The sequence below is a fragment of the Leuresthes tenuis genome, unplaced genomic scaffold, assembly GCF_036924035.1.
Source record: "Leuresthes tenuis unplaced genomic scaffold, fLeuTen1.0.hap1 SCAF_6, whole genome shotgun sequence".
Classification (NCBI taxonomy): Eukaryota; Metazoa; Chordata; class Actinopteri; order Atheriniformes; family Atherinopsidae; genus Leuresthes; species Leuresthes tenuis.
Window position 1 is genome coordinate 20,046,796 of NW_027325360.1, and position 22,948 is coordinate 20,069,743.

Consider the following 22,948-nt stretch of genomic DNA (forward strand, 5'->3'; position numbering starts at 1 on the left):
AAGAAGTTTAGAAATACCTACACCAGCAGACACATAATGCTCTTGCCGTGCAGGTCCGTTATTTTCAGTGCGCTGTAGTGAATTTTTAAAGGTCTTGCTTTAAAAACAAGTGCAATCCTGCTATCAGAGACACAAATAAAACCTCTTTGTTTTTCTCTCACCTAAGCCAAATGTAGTTATACACAAAAGACAAATTTGTATGTTTGTGCGTGTCTGTCGTGCGTAAGAGAGAGGGAGGGGAAGAGAAGCCCAGCAGGCAAACCAGTTATTGAGGCGTGTTACAGTGGGTGGGTCAGAGTTTAATATTGGCACCAATCCAGTCCAAGCCCATCTCGGCTATTTAAAAGGAGTCCTGTCCTCTCATCTTCACAGTCACTCAGGAAACTCTACATAGCGTGTGGGTGCAGTCTCATTAGCCTCTAACAAGCATGGGTCAACATAAGATGATTCTGGAAAAACTGGCCCGCACCTTCCAGATCCGCAACCTGCTGCTTCGTCAGGCCCTGGCAGAATGTCTCGGCACTCTCATCCTCGTGGTAAGTGTATACATGTGGTCTGTGTACTACTCAAGCTATAAAAATGAATATATTGTGTTAAACTTGAACGGACAAAAATTCCGGTAATGAAGATGCATGTGTATAGATATGCTTTAAAATTAAGGTTAAAGTAAGAAAGTATTATTTTGGAAAGTCTTCAGGAAATTAATGTAAAATCCTCTGAAATCATACGTACTGTATGCTTTCACGTACACAGTGTGTAAATGCAACATGTAGATCATCTAATGAAAACTTTACAAAGTCTATCCTTTAGAATGTACATACAATGATGCTGATAATAGATGACCTCTGTCCCCATCTTTTTCTTTTCTCAAAAAGCTCTCACTATTCAGTTGTTTCTGTTTGCTCACTATAAACAGCACTTTATCTATGATTTATAATATTATCACTTTTTTGTTGTTATTGTAAGGGGTGATGACTGATTGTGAGACAACATGCATATAATTAATAAATCACATGTACTTCAAAGGGAGTAAAGTCCTACCTTTTGTATAGACCAAACAATTTCTCACTAAGTATGTATGTAGAGCACTAAATAACTGAGTTGAGATCAAACAAGAAGGTAACAGGTTGGTCAGGTTCACAAAACTGTATTTGCAGTCCATGTTTAATGTTTTCCCGGATCTGATGGGATCCAGGATCCCGTAGCCAAAACCTCATGATGTCTCATGAAGCATGCGTGCACAGGAACATGCATGTTACTTGCTGGCTATCGGACAAAAAAAGACTGGGGAAACTGCTAAAATAGATCAGATAAACAGCCTCGTACCGTAACCAATCGGAGAATGTAATTCTTTAAGAAGTGAGTTTTGAATAGCTCTCAGGATAAAATGGATTTTACTGGTAATACTTTAAATACTGGTACAACATCTAGCTTTGTGGCCAACCTAAAAGCTCAAGTAATGACTTAACATTTACTTTGCAACTGTGAGGCAGATACTCCCTTTAGTATTTGCTTAGTGTTTTACAAAAGCATTTGAACTTAGCAAAGTAATTTTGAAATAAACGTATATGGGTCATACACATTCCTAATTAATGTGGGGGAAAAAAAGTCAATTATTTGTTTTTATCAGTAAAATTAGCATGCCCCAAGACACATTTTCGTATAGCCACAGATATGTGATGGCAAACCTTGTATGCACTCTATGAATCTTAGTCAGGCTATGAAGCATATGGCATGATGACTGAAAAGACAGAAAGGTGTGGTGCTCTCACTTTAAGCGTGACACATGTTGATGGCAGCACTGACAAATACAGTGGCCGAACAATAGATGTCACATTGCTGGTATTGTCTAACATAGTTTTTAACTTCCTCAGCTAGATATTACAGAAGTTGCCAGTAGACACAGCCCCGGTTTTCACGTACCATTTTCTCACTCATAAGGGTGTGTGCAGGTGTCTTGTCAGGAGTTCATTTCATCCAAAAGAAATCTAAAAAAAGTGCCATGCATCAACTTTTGTTTCGGCTACAGGCTGAGTAAGTTTGGGTGTAACAGCACTGACTCGAGATTTACCTCTGTGAGAGGTAAGCTCTGAAAAAACTACTACTACTTGACTGTAGCTGGTTTGTTAACCACTCCTAAAGTGGATAGCATTTTCAGCTTTGAGTCAGTGTTTCAGTGCTTTGATCTGAAGAGCAGCTGAAAGAGGGCCAGTCGGCTTCTCATCCTGAATTTGAAAAGATCTCACAAGTACTGATTTAGAGATTTGTTCCAGGCTGGTGGAATTTTTTGCCCTCGGCTCCAAGACAGTTGGCAAGTGTGTGTCTCAGTGGGCTGGCTCATGGTGATGGCTTTTGAAAGCTCCCTTACAGTGCTCAAAATTGGGAGTAGACTCATGGATGCATGACCGACTGAATCCTTCAATTCAATGGTGGTTTCTGTGGTGAAGTTAAACTACAACATTACAAGGGCAACATAGCATGTCCCACCGATCACTGTAAGCATATTGGTAATGAGACCAACATTCACTGCTCACAGATTCAAATAAGACCTTTTTGGTGGAAAGTGATCTGAGTAGAGAAGTTGGCACTTCTGTAATCAAAAGCAACTGACATTAAGAACTAAAATTACTGCCCTGTGGTTGCATGTCTCCACTTTTCGGACAACCAACTTCTAATTACTTAACAGCAAACCAAAGTGAATGTTTTGCAAGATGTAAGTATATTCTTGTTTCATGTTTTATTAATCAATTTTCTATTTAAGAGAGTTGAATTGATTTGAGATCATAGTAACTTTCGACTACCAAAATCTAGTTCATACATCCCCCAGTCTTAGTGAGCATTTGTGGCAAGGCTCTCCTGAGATAAATATGAGATAGACATACTTACAGACAACTCTTAAACATAATGACTCCAGCCATGGTAGTCTCTGGTGCTGAGGCATTACTTATAGAATTTTTATGGTAAAATTTTGATCATATTTTAACACTACTCTCCAAAACCAAAACGGCTAAGCAGTATTCTAAAATGGGGCTGATTTATGTGCCGTTTTCCCTATTGTGGCAGGTCATGGGTGGAAAACAGTTTAGACTGAGCCCAGTGATCATGAACGCCCCTCAGGCGCCAGTCGCTCCGAGTGTGGTTTCCTCAATTCAACCCCAACATATGACTCCTGTGGTCTGACTGAAACGCATCCACATCAGGGGGCTAAGAAAGTAGCTGCCTAAGCATGGACCACACATACATGCTGAACCAAGCAAATACAAAGAGTACACACATAATTACAAACCATGCAGAACACACCGTTTGCCACCTGCCTGGCAGTCATGGACAACACACTTGTAAATCTTTTTCTCCATCATTTGAAGTAAAAAACTGAAATTCAGTTGTTGCTTTTTGCATATATTTGGGGAGAAACTGTGACATTTCCCCCTTGATTCCAGGTCATTACAGTGACCTTTCCCCACATACAGAATATTGTAGAACTGCATGCCTTTATGAACACAATAGAGCTCTTTTAACTCTGAGTAGAGGTGATTCAATGAGTTTTTGTTTCACTGGTTTCACTGATAATGATCACCGTGCCATATCTTCATACCTGAACTTGACCTGGATAGGCTGACAAAGAACAACGTTTTTTAAAAACAAACAAAAAAAAAACACATATCAAATATAGTTGATATAATTTGGGAAATAATTTTTAATTAAATGCATATCAGGACTGGGTCTAAAGAAAATTCAACCTAAAGAAAGAAAATGAAAACTTTACCAAGGTGCATGTTACCAGAAATGCGTGTAATTAAAAGTAAAATGCATTTTATTAATGCACACTGAAAATATCCCACAAACATAACATCACATATTAAGCATGATGTTATTGGTTGTCTCAGCTACAGAAACAACTGAAAAACAATGTAGGTATATTTATTTTGACAGGGAGTTAACTTGCTTTTCCTCCCTCCTTCCAGATGTTTGGCTGTGGTGCTGTGGCCCAACTAGTCCTGAGTAGTGGTTCTCATGGCATGTTCCTAACTGTCAACTTTGCCTTTGGCTTTGCTGCCACCTTAGGCATCCTGGTCTGTGGCCAGGTATCAGGTATGTAAATCGATTTCTCTGCCAAGGCGAGAGCTGAGGTGGTGATGCACTGCAAGTTCCCTGTTCTCCAAATTAGTTTTTTTTTATTTTAAGTTACAAATTTGTTTTTAATTCTATGTGCATAGTGATAAATATTTTCTAAGCATTTCCCAGACAGATTACACTTGCAGTGCCACACACTGTATCTGGATACAAAATCTGGATTTCCAGCACTTTTCCTATTTTCTTATTTCAGGTTCTGTTATTACTCTGCATGATATTTGCCTGTGCTTACTGACGTCCTGTCATCACTGTTGCAGGTGGACATCTGAACCCTGCAGTGACATTTGCCCTGTGCCTGCTTGGAAGAGAGCGCTGGAGAAAGTTCCCCACGTTCTTCCTCTTTCAGACAATTGGTGCTTTCTTTGGCGCTGCTATCATTTTCGGCATGTATTACGGTAAGAGAGGACTCCCCTTGATGAGCCAAGATTATCCTGGCAAAACTATTAAAACAGATTTGTGTTTTATGTTTCATTGTACATCATTTAATTAGCTGCTCAACAGAAACTTTGCTATATACATTTTGTTGTTCGCTTCCTTTTAGATGCCTTGTGGGACTTTCCTGGAGCTTTCAACATGACTGGGTCTAAAGCCACAGCTGGCATCTTTGCTACCTATCCTGGAAAGCATCTCACCCTTGTCAATGGATTTTTTGATCAGGTACTTTAAAATATGGATGGCTATCATACACAGAATGCAACATTTAGAGTTGTAGATCATGAAACTCACCATGTCTCTTCACATCTACCTCTCTCAAACACAGATTATTGGCACAGCAGCTTTGATCGTTTGCATTCTGGCTATTGTGGATCCATACAACAACCCAATCCCCCAAGGGCTGGAGGCCTTCACTGTGGGATTTGTGGTTCTGGTCATTGGCTTGTCTATGGGCTTTAATTCTGGCTATGCTGTCAATCCTGCCAGAGACCTTGGACCACGTCTTTTCACTGCTATGGCTGGATGGGGGGCTGACGTTTTCGTGTAAGTGCACCCATTTTTAGGCATTTGTTTTCCTCAACATATTAGTTATTTCTATGTAATTTTCCTTTACAATGCTTTTATGCTGGATTGCCTAGTTACAATTCTTTTTCTTTGTTTGTTTCTATTTAGGAAAGGCTGGTTCCTTGTGCCTATTTTTGCCCCATTCCTTGGTACTATCATTGGTGTGATTATCTACCAGATGATGGTTGGCTTCCATGTGGAGGGAGAAGTACGTGATAAAAGACAGAAAACAGAGGAGGAGAGCATCCGACTAACTAATGAAAACTCCAATGTCAACTCTAAAGAGTCCACCAAAGAAATGATCTGAGTCTGTCAGAAATTTGCAGCTAATCTGTCAAAAACATGCACATGTAAATACTGTCTCACCGCTAAATTTCCATTCTGTCACTGGCATGTTTTTTTTTTTTTTAAACAACTTTGCAGTTTTTGGAATTTCTCTTAAGAGAGTTAAGTGTTCTTGACATGAGTCCATTTTCTTCACGTTATCGTGTAAGTGTATAATATTGTAGAGGAATGATTATGTACAGTATGACTAGAAGCAAATTCTGACACACAGAATTAGACTTTCTCTTTTAAGATATGACCATTTGGATCTTATTGTTTCTATGACTTAATTTTTAACAGTATTCTATTCTTTGTACCATTGTAGTTTTACAGAATTTTATGTTTTTATATTCTTTATATGCAATAAACCGATGTATGTCTTTACCTGCCAGTTTCTATGCATTACCTTTGTTCAGATCCTTTCAAAATCTCAATTCAGGGAATTCACTTAATATAAACATAAATACACATAGAAGACTTGATCCTCCGGAGTTTAGAGGATCAAGCCACTTATGTGTATATAGTCCATCGTCTAGACTATGTGAACCATGTTGTCTGGAGCTGACAGGCAGTGGTCAGGCTCTTCCCACAACATTCCCCACATTGCCATTGCTCTCTTAAACCATCCACTTTAAGTTGTTGTTTAAATACACCCTGTGCACCCAGAAATCAAATAAATAGAACAACCAGTAATTCTAAATTTGCCATGCATACTTTGTGTTACATAAATGTCATCTCAACAAGGAGAGGTAGTTTGGAAGGGTTCACTTTGAAAAATGCAGAGAGAGTAAGGAAGAATTTTTGGTACTTAGCTTTTAGTGAGGAGCAACATGATAATACCAACAGATGAAGGTAGATGGGCACAGTGGAGCAGTAGCTTTAAAGCAATTTGATAGAATTTGTGGTTAGAAATCTTTTTTTGAATGTGTTGAAGAGCAAGTAATGAAAAGAGCAGCAGAGCTGAATGTGATCACGTGTGACATTTAGTGCAGACTGGATGTAAAATATGGCAGATATGTCAACCCACGCCCATTAATGAAAACTCTACATTTATGAACTAAGAATTACTAAAACCTTTCTGCGAGTTACTTAGCATATTACTTGTGGCATGCTATTTATATTTATGCATTTGACAGATGCTTTTATCCAAAGCAACTTACTCTGGTAGGATAAGGGAGTCTTTCCTTAGGAACCCTGCTTGGGATAGTGCCTGACATACAGGGGATTTGAACACAGGGCACCCCACATGAAAGGTGGCAATGTTACCACTGCAAGCAAAAAGTGTGATAAAGGTATGGAACATTTTAAAAGATATCATACCTGCTTAAATCATTAAAGACGACGTTAAAACAAAAAGCCTTGGCAGAAAGAAGTAAGACGTATACTAAAGTACAAGCTTTAGCATTAAAGTATAAATGTAAGTCTTAGTATTAATGTACTTAGTCTTAGACTTTTCTTTATACTTTTCAGTATAAGCCAAGCATACTTCACTATACTATTCTTAAGTATATAAAATATAGTATATAAAAAGTAAACTTCAAGTACACTATCTCAGTTTTAGTATAAAATAAGAATACTCGTAGTACACTTGGATAAACTACTTTTTGCTATTACCTTCGTTATATTGCTAAAATCAGAAACATCATGTCTCAGGGTAATGCAGATAAACTAGTTCCTGCATTTGTTACTTCAAGATTGGACTACTGTAATTCCTTATTATTGGGCTGTCTCACATATTCTCTGAAAAGCCTCCAGCTGATCCAAAATGCTGCAGCCAGACTTCTGATGAGAACTAACAGGAGAGATCATGTTTCTCCAGTTTTAGCTTCTCTTCATTGGCTCCCTGTTAAATTCAGCATAGAATTTAAGATTCTTCTTCTCACATATAAAGCTCTTATTGACCGAGCTCCATCATATCTTAAAGATCTCATTGTAAGATATTTTCCTAACAGAGCACTTCGCTCCCAAACTGCAGGTTTACTTGTTGTTCCCAGAGTTTCTAAAAGTAGAATGGGAGGTAGAGCCTTCAGTTAACAGGCCCCTCTCTTGTGGAATAAGCTGCCAGTAAATGTCCAGGAAGCAGACACCCTTTCCACTTTTAAGATTAGGCTTAAAACTTTCCTTTTTGATAAAGCTTATAGTTAGGGATGGCTCAGGTGATCCTGAAACATCCCATAGTTAAGCTGCTATAGGGTTAGACTGCTGGGGGACCTCATCTGTCACACCTTTCCTCACTTTGCTCTCTTTTTCCCCCCAATTTAATTTCTCAAATGATTTTATGTACATGTCACATTATTGTGGTTATTAACCCCCCCCCCCCCCCTCTTTTCTATCTTCTCAAACCCCAGCTGGTTGGGGCAGATGGCCACCCTTCCTGAGTCTGGTTCTGCCAGAGGTTTCTTCCTGTTAAAAGGGAGTCGTTCCTTTCCACAGCCGCCTCAGGCACGCTCAGGACGGGAGATTGGACTGAAGACAAGTTTCAGTGCAATCTGTTGGTTTCCTTAGCTAGGATATTATTTTTTGAATTGGCTCTATATGAATGAATTGGATTATGATTACAATGAATTGAATTCCAATTGGCTTGAATTGGACTATATTATTTAAGTGCCTTGAGATGACAATTGTTGTAATTTGGCGCTATATAAATAAAATTGAATTGAATTGAATTGAATTGAATTAAGGGTTCCTTTTGAGTTTATGCTTTAACTTCAAGATGCTTTTTTATTTGTCCTGGCATGTTTCTGTATATATATATATACACATACATACATACATACATACATACATACATACATACAGTGGTAAGATTGCCTTTCATGTGACCTGGGGTTCAAATCCCACCTTGATATCACCATAAAAAGGTACCACGCCCTTACACTTCCTGCCTACCTGGGATACGAGTTACTTTGGATAAAAGCGTTTGCCAAACACATAAACATAATGTATATATATGAAAACAAACAACTAATTGTGCATTCCAGTGGTCTCTGATGCTACTGTTTTATTGCTATTTCCAAGCAGTGCTTACAAAGCAAAACGAGGATTCATTCACGTATACATCAAATCACCCAGAGTAGACCAGGAGAAGCATTCCTTTTCATAAAAATTCTTGCCTACTTTTTATTTGTCTTAAATTGATAGGTAGTTGTAACATTGCTTGATATTTTTCCAGTTTCACATGTCTTTTCTTGTTATAACACATGAGAAATTCAAGAGTACTGTGTGGGGTAGTGGTTCACATCTTCTATGAATCAGATAATTTTGCAACCCCTACAGGCAGGTTTTAGCAGATCACCTCGATTGTTTGGAAGAGATTACCTGATAGATTTCCTGTTAAACATGTACATCACATTGCTGTTAAGACAGGCAGGCTGGCTGAGAAAAGTCGGTCATGATAAAAACATTTACGTTTAAAATTCCATTTGTATTTGACTAATCAAGAGGCACAAGGTTAGGGCTTACTCAACATACAAACACTTTACTGCAATTGTACGATAAGCATGAAGGTAATAGTGTTTATATCAACTATAGGTTGATGGGTAGGTGAATGCATGAAAAGTACTACATTTAGTACATTTAGGCTGGGATAGGCTCCACTTAACAATCCTAAATTGGATTAAGCGGGTATGAAAAAATGGATGGGTGGATGGAGATAGTCAGTCATAAAGATGCAACAACAAGCATTTCTGCCCTCTGTAGGAAGCTGTTTTCAGTGGGAAAAAAATATGTATACCAACAGCACAGCATCACCTGGTAGACAGATGTTGGTAGTTAGCTACTGAATATAGAGCAGCTCAAAGCCTTATATTCTAAATGAAACCTCCTGTCTTTGCCCCTGGCCTTTTGTCAAATGAAGCTAATCAACACTTACTTAAATAGCAGACAGCAGTAAAACTGAAGAGGACTAAACATGAGAAAGACTCAATGGATGTAAATTCTTCTAAGAAATATTAAACCTGATCTTGAAGAGTACTGATGTGAGATCTTGTCAATATACAGTGAAATGACTTAAACATGCAAAATCCAAAAGTATGGTCCTTTAACGATCTAATTTAAATAGCATTTGGCAACCTTATGGTTGTGAAGGTGTGTTTTCTATCATGAGCTGCCAGTATCCTGCCTCAGGCTTTAGTGAAATTTCACAATAAGATCAGATTTGACATATTGTCTGGGCAAATATTTACCATTTATGTTCTGAAATCAAGAACATAATCTAACTGTATAAAATAGAGATTTGGTTGGATGGTTTGATATATACAGGTACTGTTATGCTGTTGATTGACCATAATATGATACAATTTTAAATAAGAACAGTGTTCATCTCCTGAAGACTGCTAACTATCATGAGTAGGATGTGAATAACACAAACTTCAGTCACACCTGTAAGTCGCTTTGGATAAAAGCGTCTGCCAAAATGCATAAACATAAACAGCTTAGCTTTCTGCTGGTTGTTTTTTGACATTGGTCTGCTTTTTTTTTTTTTTTTTTAAGTACTCTTTTATCTATATATTAATGTCAAATCTGACAATGGGCACAAAAGTAGGGGGGAGAAAGGAGACTATAATACAAAAAATAGAAAACAATGACAGATGTCCTCTTTTTGATGCTAGTGAAGTTACCTCTGAGGTCAAGTTCTTCGTTAAAACCAACTGTGTTATGGTGGCACCTCCCAGAAAGTAGATGCCCGCCCAAGCCATGGCCAATATCGACTTTAAAAAACACAATTTGCAATCTACATCTCTATCGCATGTGATGTACTTTATTTCATATCCCTTAAAAAGCTCCAGGTTTCGACATGATACCACACACTTATATGGCAAAGAGCACACTAAGATGTCTGATTTCTGAAGTTTAGATAAGACAGGGTCATATGTCACCCCAGGGCCTTGTAAGGAACTTCCAATCTTTAGCCGTTACTTAATCTCCACTTTATTTTCCTGAATCACTGACCTGCTTTTTCTTATACGTCATGAAAACAACTATGAAACATATTCTACACACAGTTTGTTTACCACTTTTACCAGAATTTCAAAGAGGATCAAATGTTTGCTCATTTACCTTTGTTGAAAAGGCAAATGTGTTATGTTTGTTTCTCACACAGAGTATCAAGTAATCAAACTGCTCCAAACTGACTCAGAGGGAAATGCTGCTTGTTTCAGCAGGCCCTTTTTGGGTTATTCAAGCAACACAAAGACATGAAAGTTAATATTAATCACAGAGGCGAGCGCATAAGCCTTTAACATTACATCCTGTGGCAGGGGGCATGTTTCGACCCTATGAAGGCTTGATGTGGGGGAAAAAAGTAAGTGCTTGGAAAAGGAACTTGTCTTGCCAAAACAGATTGCTTTTTTTCTGCAGCAATATAATACCTTCAATATAGCACCCAATATACCAAATATGTTTGTTCTAACAGGACTTGGTGCTGTGCATACCTGTAAAACTTCTATTATATCCCTAAGGACAGATGGCTTATGCCAAGATTCAGCAAAGCATTTGCACCTGGCCAGACTTCAGTATTGTATAACACATTTTCACTGGAAAATCAAGGCAGGCATGTGGTAAAAAACAAGCATTCTTTAAACCTGATAATATAATGTCTGCTGGGATTCTAAAAGCAAGTAAACTAGAATGTTAAAAAGAAATGACAGAACTGTAAAGTAACAAGGAAAGAAAATATGAGGTGACTTGGCCGGTAATTTCCTGGTGACAACTTTAAACCTGTGCTTTATAAAGCTATAAAAATGCAGCTATATGGACAGACTGGGATGCTAATAACCTGTTTTTTTTTCTTTTTTTACACAGAGCATGAACCACTTGAGGGAAAATTTGGCACCATGTGCAAACCATGTGTCATCCCACATTATTTCAACTCTCAAGCTCAAGTGAACCAGAATGTGATATGAATGAGCCATATAAACTACTTCAAGAATTTGATCAGTCACATTTACAAAAACTAATGCTGAGTATTTAAGTATATATAAGTGTGTCTCTTATTGCATCTCATTGTGAAACACCTAGATTTTGATCAGATACAGGTGCTTCGTAAACAAACAGACTTCTCTTTTCTGTTCTGAACATCATGCACAGGTGCTGAGCCATTTTAATTTTAAAGGCTCACATACAATATCAGCAACACAAAGTGGTTAACACTTTGCTTAGAAGGGTCTGGATATCAGGGGGATGCTATATCTCAAATCCTCAAAAGTCAACACAAAGAGTACAAAGTGAGCGCAATTAAACATACAACATGTATCTGTAGTCCTATGTTGAAGTTTGTGCAATTTAACATTTTTGTCAGTAAAGTTGTATTGTATCAAAAGGAAACAAGCTACTTCCTCTGAGGGATAAGGAGTTGCAAAATTTGAATTTGACATCATCAACATTCATTATTCTTGAAAATATTGTTCAACATGTTCTTTTTTGCATTGCACCCATGTGGATGCACCTACAGTACACCGATAACTGAATCTTTCTGACAGCATAAAGGTACTCTCTTATAGTTTCATCTTACAGGTGCGGGACTATGCAAAATGCATCAACACACATCCAAAGAGAAGCAGTGCAGTGTTAGTTCTACACGCACAATACACAAGTCTCTGATTAACAAGTTCATGCACGTACAAGATAATTACACAGTTATCTCAGGAAATTAAATAGAAAGGAGAACTTTGTGTGAGGAACCAGAGGATACTCATAAATCAGAGTCCTTAGAACACAACTGTCATTTGTTGTCTCTTTTCCTTCATCATGCCTTCTTCTCCCTTTAACCAAAGTCTTATGCAATGAAATTATCCCTGGACCACTTTGCAGTATAATGGCAAATTTTTTAAATGATTCCTACTGGTTTATCGGTATCTCTGCAAATTAATTTATGACAAGTCAGGGTAAAAGTAATCTCATGAATTCTACTTCTTCTGGTAAATGCCTCATAAGGAATAACTGTGGAATGAGATGTATATGACTGTGGTTATATTACAGTTAAATTTGGTTAAAATACAATTAAAGTCAGATAAATTACTCCTTTCCACAGAAGTAATTAAACTGTCATTTGTGCAATCAAATCACAAGAAAACAGACAGAGGCAATGCTCAGGAGAGATTAAACACCTCATCTGTGGCTTTATTTCAAGATATTTTTTATTTTCCCACATTCTGATGATTAAGACAAGTTTTTAAAAATGGTGTTGGGTTTTTTTTTCATTGCCAATCGCTGAATGGCCATTTATTGGAATCATAGCTAACATACTTTGTGCAATTTTGCTATGGTTTTCAAACTGGCCTGATCTACAGAATCTATTGAAAGACTAAAACCAGATATGTAACCTCCAGAGTGCTGAGTCAGTTCCCTCACACACCCGTTATTCATACAGTCGTCACCCCCCATCTACTTTTTCTTTACTCGCAAAACGGCGTGTCAGTGCACATGCAGTTTGGCCTGTGTTTAGACAGTGACACATCTACCATTATTTTGGACGCACAGTCATACACATCAACTGGAAATTGGCTGACAGTCTGGTGAAAGAGCTCAGTTTTACCTGTTTAAAGGTATGCACATAATCCATATTGGATAAATAGTGTATGGTACAGGGTAGAGTCAGAATATAAAAGGGTTCTTGTTTCTAAACTACCCTTCCTGCGTTTATGTGGATACCATCAAAATTATCATAAAGATAAAAGTAGGCACTGTAGCATAGAAGAAGGATACGTTGTAAATATGGACCGCGCAGAAAGGGTGGCAGCTCTACAATAAACATGAGATAAAAAGTGATAGAAGACGAGGCTACATTCAAGTCCAAGGCCAATTAAGCACAAATTAAACAAAACATTTCGCCTGCTAGAAAAAAGAAAAGAAAAATTAACTATTTTTTTCAAAAAATGTTTTCAATCTTAGCATATGGTTGTGTTTTAAAGGGGTGTGGAATGTTGTGGCATTTTAAAGCTCCTGCTTGCTGCTCAGTAAACTCTGAGCCCGCTCATTAAACAACACCAGCGTGAGACACAGGATGTTAGCCGTCAGGCTGGTGTTCATTTCTGTTGCAAAGTCTTTGTGAAAGTGCATTTCGTACTACTTCAAAATGCACTTTCACAAAGACGTCTTCCATGGTAAATCACTGTTACCAGGTCACCTCTCCCTCTTGCAATGATTTGTCCAGACATGAATGTGACTTTCATTGTTAAAAATGGGCAGAGTTCAAACTAACCTGCTGAACCAAGCCCGGCCCCCGTCCCACCAAAAAAAATAAATAAATAAATAAATAAAAATCAGCAAAACACCTTTTGTTTTTTTTTTAGTGTAGACAAGACTTTTCCTGCTGGGAAATGTCCATGCCACATGGGAATACTTTGTTTTCTGTAACCTTTCATAGTCATCATCAACTTACTGTAGCTGTGATACATGCATCCTTGCCTGTATGCACCTGTTTTAATGGAACTTGAATGAATGACAGTCAGCACTTCTCTTCCTGCTCAATAAGTATATCAGACTATGGAAAGACATGGTTAGCTGTCAGATCAACACGGAGAAGCATATGCTTTACAGTATTCATCATGTTAGTGAGAAAACAAAAGTTAGGCACATATGGCTCATATTACTTGCTTGTTTCAAGTAAAAAAATAAATCAATAAATGTGCCACTATTAGGTAGCAGCTCAAGATATTGCAGTTTTCGTTTAAAAAAAAAAAAAGGTTGGTTTCAGATCTCTTAACCATCCAAATGGTCTCTATGTCTGATTATATCCAGTTCAGGGTCACGGGGTGGAGGAGCATATCTCAGCTGACACGAAGCGAAAGGGGGGTTAAAGCCTGGATGTTAAGCAAACACCACAGAGACCATGCACAGTCAAACCTAGGACTGATTTAGAATTACCAATGAACTACTTTACATCTCTTAGAGTGTGGAAGGAAACCAAAGCATGTGGAGTAAAGCCATGCAGGCAGGCCAACATGCAAACCTCACAAAAATATATAGGTTCTTGGTTTGAGCCAGGAATCTTCTCATGTCCCGTTGCAGCGTTGACCCGTGCGCCACACTTTCAACAATATCATACAATAATTTCACATAAAAAACTTTTTAAGAAAGACTGATTTTAGAAATACTCTGAACAATGAAGATTTCATCACGGCTGAGTGGATTTCATCTGTTGACTCAAACAGGTTAAACCTAAAAAGCTTTAGGGAAAGCAAGGACAGTATCCACATGACTGTTTTATCAACTGATGTTTCCAAACTTCAAAAGCATGTGCAAATACTCTATTTATAACTTCAATGGATTGGATTGTTCTAATGTCAGTATCAAAGATGAATGAAAAAATGTTAAAAAAATGTTAAAAAAAAAAAAAAAAAAAAAATCAACAGACTGAAATGAACTGAATTGAAGATATTAGCACTTTCATGCTAAAGTTAGTTTTTTTTTAATAACCTTAAAGAATGAGAGATGTAGTACAAGTTACATAATACTGAAATACTTCTGTTATAAAACCAACTTTCCACAAACAGCCTCCGCTGTTTCCTGCAAAACAACTAAGCTGCAAAGCAACTGTAATTAGATTGTCCCAAAATAGGCAGAAAAAAAAAAATCCAAATATGCTACGCTTTCAACAGTAGGCAAGCTGTGTTTTCTACTTGTTGTTAGGAACAGTTTAAAGGACTGCTGACACCGTCTCAAAACAGTAATCCTATAAATCTATGCAAATATGTGAGAAGACATCTGCAGCAGTGTCCGTTATAAAACAGGGACTAGATCAGCAGGTCACCATAGTTTAAACAAAGATTAGTTCTATGTAAATCCTATGTATTTATACAGCTAAAGGCTTAAGCTGTGGTTGCTTTCTTGAGCCCTTAAATGGTGGTTATCACAACTCAACAAACATAAGCTGAAATCTTAGGAACTCATGTTTCACTCCTTTCATCCTACAAACACTCCACCAAACCCTCACTAGAAGTAAGGACTCAGTTTCTTTGAAAACTCGTTGTCCGCCTCATACTCAATTGTTTCTCCTCTGATAGCAACAATTAATCCTCAAAAACACAATCACATATGATTTATAAATGTTAACCTGTATAAAACAGTCCACCAGCAACAGTTTGCCAACAACAGTAACAAAAGAAAACCTAAACTTCCTTTGTCTGTTCCTGTCTCATTTTCTCTTCTCTCGTTAAACTCCCCTTCACACACATTAGGAGGATAACACGCCTGCTCCAGAACAAGATGCTCCCACAAAAACAACCACATCTAAAGCGACACCAACAACACAGGCCTTCAGGCTTCGTACAGTGGAGTAACAGTGCCATCTTTCCACTCAATCAGGATCTCTCCTCGCTGTGAGGTGGGGGAGGAGTGTGGGAAGCGCATGGCATGCTCTGTAAGTGGGGCTCTTTCACTGGGCACCGGGGATCCAGGAACACTCATCTCTGTCCTTGGAGTGTACGACTTCAGAACACAAACCACTTTCTTCCTTCTGGCACGGCAAAACAGAAAATAAGAGACAAAGATTGGTGGACAGGCACTTGCTTTGTTTGTTTTTTTTTATAATTGTGGTACCTTAGATTTCTTACACTTTCTCCCCTGTTGAAGTTGTATGATATAAGTTTGAAGCTACAAACTGGCTGGTTGTCATTTTCTGTCTTCCCATATGCATGTTTCAAGGACCTTGTCATTCTTAAATTCCAAAAATTGAGTCAAATATCTTTATAAAGTTTCCAGACACCACTGTGATCTTTAAAAATCACTGACTTCTTCGGACCAAAACATTATTTCTTTCTCCCGGATTAATGATTAAATCGTAAGCAAACTAACTAATGAATCCACTTTTTTTTTCCCTTTGCAAGTCCACATAAATAATGTGTGGGCGTGCATGTATGTGTGTGTTGAGGTCCTCACCTATTAGAGTACACATTGAAGATAAGAATCACAGTGCCCAGGACCAGAGCCAAAGAGCTGAGCACCAGCATCGTTATCTTCCAGCCCATGCCTGCACACATTTACACATGCTACATCATTCATTTTACATAACCCACATTTCAGCTTAGACCTACATCTTTACAGGCCACATTTACTTATTGTAAGTCAACACTGAGCCTATCAATACAAGTCTTTTGATCTGCTTTTACAGATGTTGTAGCACATCCTCCCAAATCTTTGCTCACCGTTTCTCATGAATCTGTTCCCACCTAGTGGCATAAAAGGGTCATTACATGTACATGAATAATCTAATAAAACATATCCGCTGATCAAAAATGTATACATTCGGTCTGTTATAAATCACAGTTAGCTATACTTACCGTAGTCCATACTGAAAAAAACCATGGTCGGATCTGCGGGGGATTTGGTGCTTAAGGAGTAATTCGTAGCATCTTTAATGGGAAATGGTTCTGTACGGCCGTCGCCCATTATGCCTTCAACTGGAATTGAAGAAAAAAAAGATACAGGTCGAAAAAGTCATCTTGAGGTGATGATCGAAAGTTCTGATCTTAGCCAGTTCAAATCTTATATAAACCCTCTGGGGTCTGAGCCCATTAATGACGTCATGCGATCTGATCACGCCGGCGAGATTATAGACCTCAGAGGGTTAAAGGACGGAGTAGCTGTGCTAGGACCATGAGTTGGATTCAATTTAGCGAGTTTTGGTTATTTTCAGTGTTTTCTGTTTTATTCTCTTCTAACTGGTTGTTAGTCTTGTGTGTGTACATAGTCTCTTCCTCTTCTCTTTTTTCCAGCCTTGTTCTTAAGCCTGCTGACTCTGTTCTTTGTTTAGATTTTCACTCAGACGTCTGGATTCCCTGCATCATTTACAAAAGTATCTTTCATTCTTATGCAAGTTGAAACAACTGGACACTTTTGGTTCTTCACCTGCCGGCCTCCTGTTTGCTCTGCATTTCGGCACAGTTTTTACCTCATCCCAACAAGCTGTGCTTGTCCACCCTCAACAGCGAAAAGGAATTCAGCTGAAGAGGGACCAGCCTGCTATAAAGAACTGGTATGAATCAGTATTGCTGACACATGAATGGCCGGCTGCCTTCTAGGATGAAAAAAAGCTGGTCAAACGTGTACTTAATTGAATTTGACTCTCAGACTACATGAATACATACAAGACTGCTGTAATTGAGCCTGTGTGCCACATCAGAATACATCACATAGACATGATTGTAGTTTTTTATGTTTTAAAGCAAATTACAGTTTGGACACATTTCCAATTAAAAGGTCAGTTATGGTTAATTTCACTAGGGAAAATATTTATTGGGAAATCAGGGGGAAATACATCAGAAAAAGTGCTTTCTTCCTGAATTTGAAAAAAAATAAATGAGCAATTCCAGTGTTGAGGATCTGCTACCGACATTAGTCACACAAACACAAAAAAAAAGACTTTGAAAATGATCCCTTCTTGCAACTGCAGAAAATCTACAGTTAGTCAGCATTCTAAGGTAATACTGACAATAATAAACAAATAATTACCAGCATAAAGCTTAAAATGTTGCTTTCTTCTAAGGTCAGTTCTCATTCTCAGACATTAAATAGCTGAGCCTGGGTGACAGCAAATGCTATAAATTGACCTTAAAATCTCCAAGTTTGAAGAAATGTGGTCAGTATGTGGTCAATAATTTCAAGCAATCACCTTGTGTTTGAATGACATTGTAATCTGGGAGCTTTAAGTACTGTAACAGAGAGGAGGGAGACGATAAGAGTACACTATGAGTGAGATGCACTTTGTTCCTTACATGTTTCATCCCGTCTGTTTATATCAGAGCTATCACTTGGAGAAACCTTGCTTTCCATTTCCTCCAGTTGGTGGCGGAGTTGGTTTTGTTCATGTTTGCTCTCTCTCCCATTGCACAGAGTCTGGTTATCAAGTGTCCGCCATCTACTGCCCTGCTTGTAAAGAAGAGGGGCAATAACACAATTCGGGATAGATCAAGACATTTTAAACTTAGTTTTAAACGGATAAAAAATATTCTGCAATGTACATTTACACCCTGGTTTGAGGATGTATTCAAAATCCTTTGAAGGCACCGTCAGACATTAAACAACAAGGAGAAGGCCCGTTTAGTTTTCCAGTGAAATACTGTTACCTGCTTATGTTCCCTTGACAGGAAGACCAAAGTGGATTGTTGTGTAGCAGTGAGGTGTAACCCCGTCCCTATCAAAGTGAGATGGCCTTTCTTCGAGCAGGCCCATGTCTGGCTGCTTGCTTCTCTTTCCATACCCACCGCAGCCACTCCAGCTTTAAAGATGCAGGGCTGCAGATGGACACCTTCATACTCGCCCCTCGGTGCAGTTAGACACTCTCCAGTGTGGTGGCTGCTGAGGGCATGGCCCGCTGGCAGCCAGAGCCATTCCTGTGAAGGTGAGTGTGGGCTGCATTCTCCGAGTGACACTCTGCCTCCTGTAGTTCCATCTTGCACTTGCAGGCACTTCCCCAGCAGCTTGTTCCGAATCTTTAACCCAGACGCCTCTGTGAAGGGAACGTACAAAAGGCATTGTGTTAGAAAGCTGTCGACTAATCTATGATGCTGTGTACAGGAGCGCTTGAGAGTTTCTGAAATCTTTAGCCACTGCTCTCCAAAACTAACTGATCTGTCCATCTGTAGATTGCCAAAGGTCACATGAAGAATCCAGAAAGTTACCGAAAGGGGTGTTTAGCGGAGAAATAAGACCACTGCTGAAGTTTTTGGTCTAAATGAGAAGTGCGCTGTTTTTATGGAGAGAAAAATTTGCATTCTAGAGTAAAAACAGTATCCGTGAAACATGGTGGTGGTGGTAGTGAGTTAGTTTTGCTGTACCTGGGTAGTTCTAAGCAACACCAGTGAATTCAACAGGACGATGTCAGGATATCTGTTTATGAACTTAATCTCAACTGAAGATTGGTTATATGCATGACAAAGATCTTGACCATGAAAGGTGTTTTTCTTAAAGAATAGAAGCAGCAGGAGAAAGTTGACGTTTTAGAATGAAGCCAAAGTCTTGGTGTAGACGCTTTGCGTATCGAGCAGTTCATGTGAGGAACATCCCAGAGTTGAAGCAGTTCTGTGAAGAGGAAAGAACTCAAATTCTTCAAAGCTGTGGAATAATGTGCGGGACTAATAAATGTTTGGCTGCTGTTTGTTAGTTGGAGCACAAATATGCACAAAATACTGACATAAAATTCTCATTTGCCACTTGCTTAAATATTTTTTTCTTTTCAATTTATGACTTACTTTACTATTGTCCCTTTTTAATCTACCCATCTATGGACGTGTACAGATGTTTTAGGTCTTACTCATGCAGAAATGTAGAAGACAGAGGTTCACAAACTCCGAAGCCCTTTTGGGATACTGTAAAGTTGCACGACATTAAACGACTCAAGCCAGAACCTTTCACATCCAAGGAAAATGAGGAAAGCTGGGACTATAGTGTTCTTAATATGAGGGACTTGCACGTAAAAGGAACTAAGGCAACATCTTAAATATTGAGAATCTGTCCTCCGACACGAGGATTTACTCAGTATAAACTGAGACAGCCGCAGTCCGTTACCATTCTCAAACATTCTCCAATATTATTTCAGTTTTCTCAATGGGCGACACAGCTCTCACTGATTAGCACATTCATTCTGGTGACAGGCGCAGGCTGAACAGGTACGAATTCCAGTGTGACTATTTAGAAGTTAACACCAAAGTGTTGCTCAGCTTTCTCGGCTCGCGACTTGAACATTTTCTCCAAACTGTTTTGAAAACAACAATTTAAGCAAAATCAGAAACGCACTGACATGAACGACAACGTTACAGGCCATTTTCTTTTTGCTCGAATGAGTCTGTCCTTTCGCCACCGTGAACTTGAACGTTGCATTACTTGCACAAACTAGCAGAGTTTGCAGACGGCAGCAGCTTTTACCTTTAAAAAAGACAAAAACAAACAAGCAGACAGACGGCAGGCTTCGTCTTCCCATGGCGATGTCCTTGGGCTTTCCCCTTGTCAGTGCGTTTGCATCTATTTTGTAGCAGCAACAAGTGGGAGGGAGCAAAACCTCTCCCCGAGGTCTGCGCATCCATCCATCCATTAAAGGGGGCGTGTAGTTCTTCCCGAGTGGATTTCCTCACTTCCTACACTCTCCTCGTTTAACTTGTGAGGTTATGATAGTACTGAGATGGGCCAGTATTACAGCCTACTCATTTGCTCACTGTTTCGCATTTAAAAGTTGGGTTTATTTGTACATTTTAAAGGGCGCGAGGTCCCTTACGTTCATGAGGACAACAGCTGCTGAGATACGCAACCAACAGACAAAAACGCAGAATCTCAAATGTTGATAGATATATCTTTAATAGCTTCACAATTCAGCATAATTAACTTTACAGCGTTTAGAAAAAAAAAAATATCTACACACAGCCTGCGTTCCTCAAAACTGCAAATCACCCAGGATGCCGTGAGGGAAAGACAACAATTATTGCCACTTTACATTTCACCCAGACTGCTTGATAAAACCTAGAACAATACAAATAAACCAAATACATAATCCCACCCTTTCCCAACTGGTCGCTCTCTTCCTTAATTTTGTTTGTGCCATCTGGTTGATTGAAGACATCAGTACTGGAATTCAGCAAGGACCTCATCGAGAATGATTGGAAAAAAATAAACAAAAGACATCTCCCTAGAATAAACAGATTGTAATGTTATTCATATTATTCAGTGTCTGCATCTCTCTCACAGTACTACATTGGAAACTCATTGTCAGTTACTGTAAACACACTCCTTGTTTGCCACTCGGCCAGTATTTACAACCACTGTGCCACGACTCCATGGACTACTAATGAGTTTTAAAGAGCATAAATCTGTCAAAAGAAGAAAACAGTGCAACCAGTTGAATGGGCTCGCCCCACTTGTCATTGAGAGGAATGTGACAGCTTTTGGGGGCCTGCACGGTCACATGATGTTTTTCTTTAAAAGCCGTATTCACAGCATTCTCTACTTCCCAAAGAATGTGAACGAAATAAAGGAGAGGGGGACGGAAAAGCCCTGAGAAAAATGTGTTCATGAAAACATCTGCAGGTACAGTATGATTCACGGCTCAAAACAAGGTTCAGCTTCGGTCAGCATTAAAATTGCAGGTGTTGCAGGGGAAAAGCATAATTTGCTGTGAATTGCTATGACTAAAGATCCAGGGCTGTATTCATAAAAAATCCCAGTGGAAATAGTTGCTCTTGGTGATGACAATTTTCAGAGAATTCTTCAAATAAAGGGCATATCCCCCAGGAAATTGAGGAGCAGATATGCACAAAGATGAACATGATTCATCAAGCATCCTAACCCGTAAAAGCACTCCTAAGATGAAAAACTATTGCAAGTAAGGATTTTTATGAGACTTTCTTTTTCATGAGAGTTTCTTAAGCAAAGATTAGAAGAGGCAGAAGAGATGTGCTCCAGACTGACTGAGAGTTAGCGTATGATAACTCTTGATGACTCCCACTTGTGTTCTGTAATCTCTAGTCTGTCTTTAGATTGTAACATGTTTTTTTATTTTATTTTATTTTATTATTTTTTCACAGTCCTCACTTATGCACACGACCAGAGGAAATTAAGCTTTGATATTTTGCACCGCTGCCTCCCTTGTCTGCTTCTTGCCATGATACCCAGTCTGGATTTTCCTTGTAAAATGTCCATTGTGCTCCTCAACAAACTGAACTTAAAGGAAACATTTCTCCTTCGTCCAGTTGGGTTTTCTGGTCCTTCTAGTATTTATCTCCATGTTTCCTACATTTAAATAATCAAACTAACCTCTTGCAGCTAAATAGACACTCAAGCAAAGCAGTGTTGCTAAAAAAGAGAGGGGATATTTTATTTGTTAGTATCAAGTTAATCAAAAACTAAGTTAACAGCCACTAAATTAATATCAATGAAATGTGGCAAAAAAGTGTCTGTGTAATTTAAAAATGTTCCAGTAGTTCATAAATAAGAGTGCTTTTAAGGGTGTGTTCTTTTTTTCTTTGTACAACCACAAACTGTATTCAAAATAATGTGTCATAACTACCAAACCAGAGGGGTCAGCCCTGTCTCCTTACTAAGGAAGGCGTTTTTGCACTGGACTGCACTATGAATCCCTTCTTTATCCGTGAGCATTTAAAGATCATTTCAAAGCTAAGCTTTTGTGATCTGAGCCACTACTTCCAACCGTTTCATGTAAGGCGGGGTAAAGGCACGTATAGGATGGGGGTTGCTCTCCCTCCTGATATTGACAGGGGCTGGATGCTACACTGATGGTGGCACAAAGGCTGTCACGGTTTATTTTCTGTTCCATGTCTTGTCTCGTCATTTCATGTTTTATTTTGAAATCACTGACCTTCTCCTCTCGTTTCAGGTATCTTGCCCTTCCTCCCGTGTCAAGTGTCTCATTGTCTTCCCTGATTCCCAAGCGTTTCCACCTGTCCCCCTTGGTCCCTCGTGTTCAAATAGTCTGCATTTTCCTTGTCTTGAGCCAGTATGTTGTCTCACCACATGAGCATCATTACCACTTGTTTTGTAATTTATT

At 38.8% G+C, this 22,948-nt stretch overlaps 2 protein-coding genes across 4 annotated transcripts; one reads left to right on the forward strand and one right to left on the reverse strand.

Annotated features, from left to right (window-relative positions):
• Window positions 1–373: 373 nt before the first annotated feature.
• On the forward strand, window positions 374–5,841 carry LOC140310012 (aquaporin-3-like). Its single transcript, XM_072388124.1, has 6 exons — window positions 374–536; window positions 3,966–4,092; window positions 4,392–4,529; window positions 4,676–4,791; window positions 4,895–5,112; window positions 5,242–5,841. Exons 1-6 carry the CDS (start codon window positions 429–431, stop codon window positions 5,438–5,440), a joined length of 906 nt encoding a protein of 301 aa, XP_072244225.1. The 5' UTR covers window positions 374–428; the 3' UTR covers window positions 5,441–5,841.
• Window positions 5,842–14,869: 9,028 nt separating this feature from the next.
• LOC140310010 (uncharacterized) lies at window positions 14,870–20,478 on the reverse strand. 3 transcript variants are annotated; one of them, XM_072388120.1, is made up of 6 exons: window positions 20,320–20,478; window positions 18,522–18,904; window positions 18,171–18,324; window positions 16,737–16,856; window positions 16,336–16,426; window positions 14,870–15,913 (listed from the first exon to the last, which is right to left on the reverse strand). In XM_072388120.1, exons 1-6 carry the CDS (start codon window positions 20,471–20,473, stop codon window positions 15,715–15,717), a joined length of 1,101 nt encoding a protein of 366 aa, XP_072244221.1. In that variant the 5' UTR covers window positions 20,474–20,478; the 3' UTR covers window positions 14,870–15,714. The 3 variants fall into 3 exon arrangements, with proteins under 3 accessions (XP_072244221.1, XP_072244222.1, XP_072244223.1); XM_072388121.1 differs by having other exon boundaries at window positions 14,872–15,913; window positions 18,171–18,321; XM_072388122.1 differs by lacking the exons at window positions 14,870–15,913; window positions 16,336–16,426 and adding an exon at window positions 16,491–16,625.
• Between the last annotated feature and the right edge of the window lie 2,470 nt (window positions 20,479–22,948).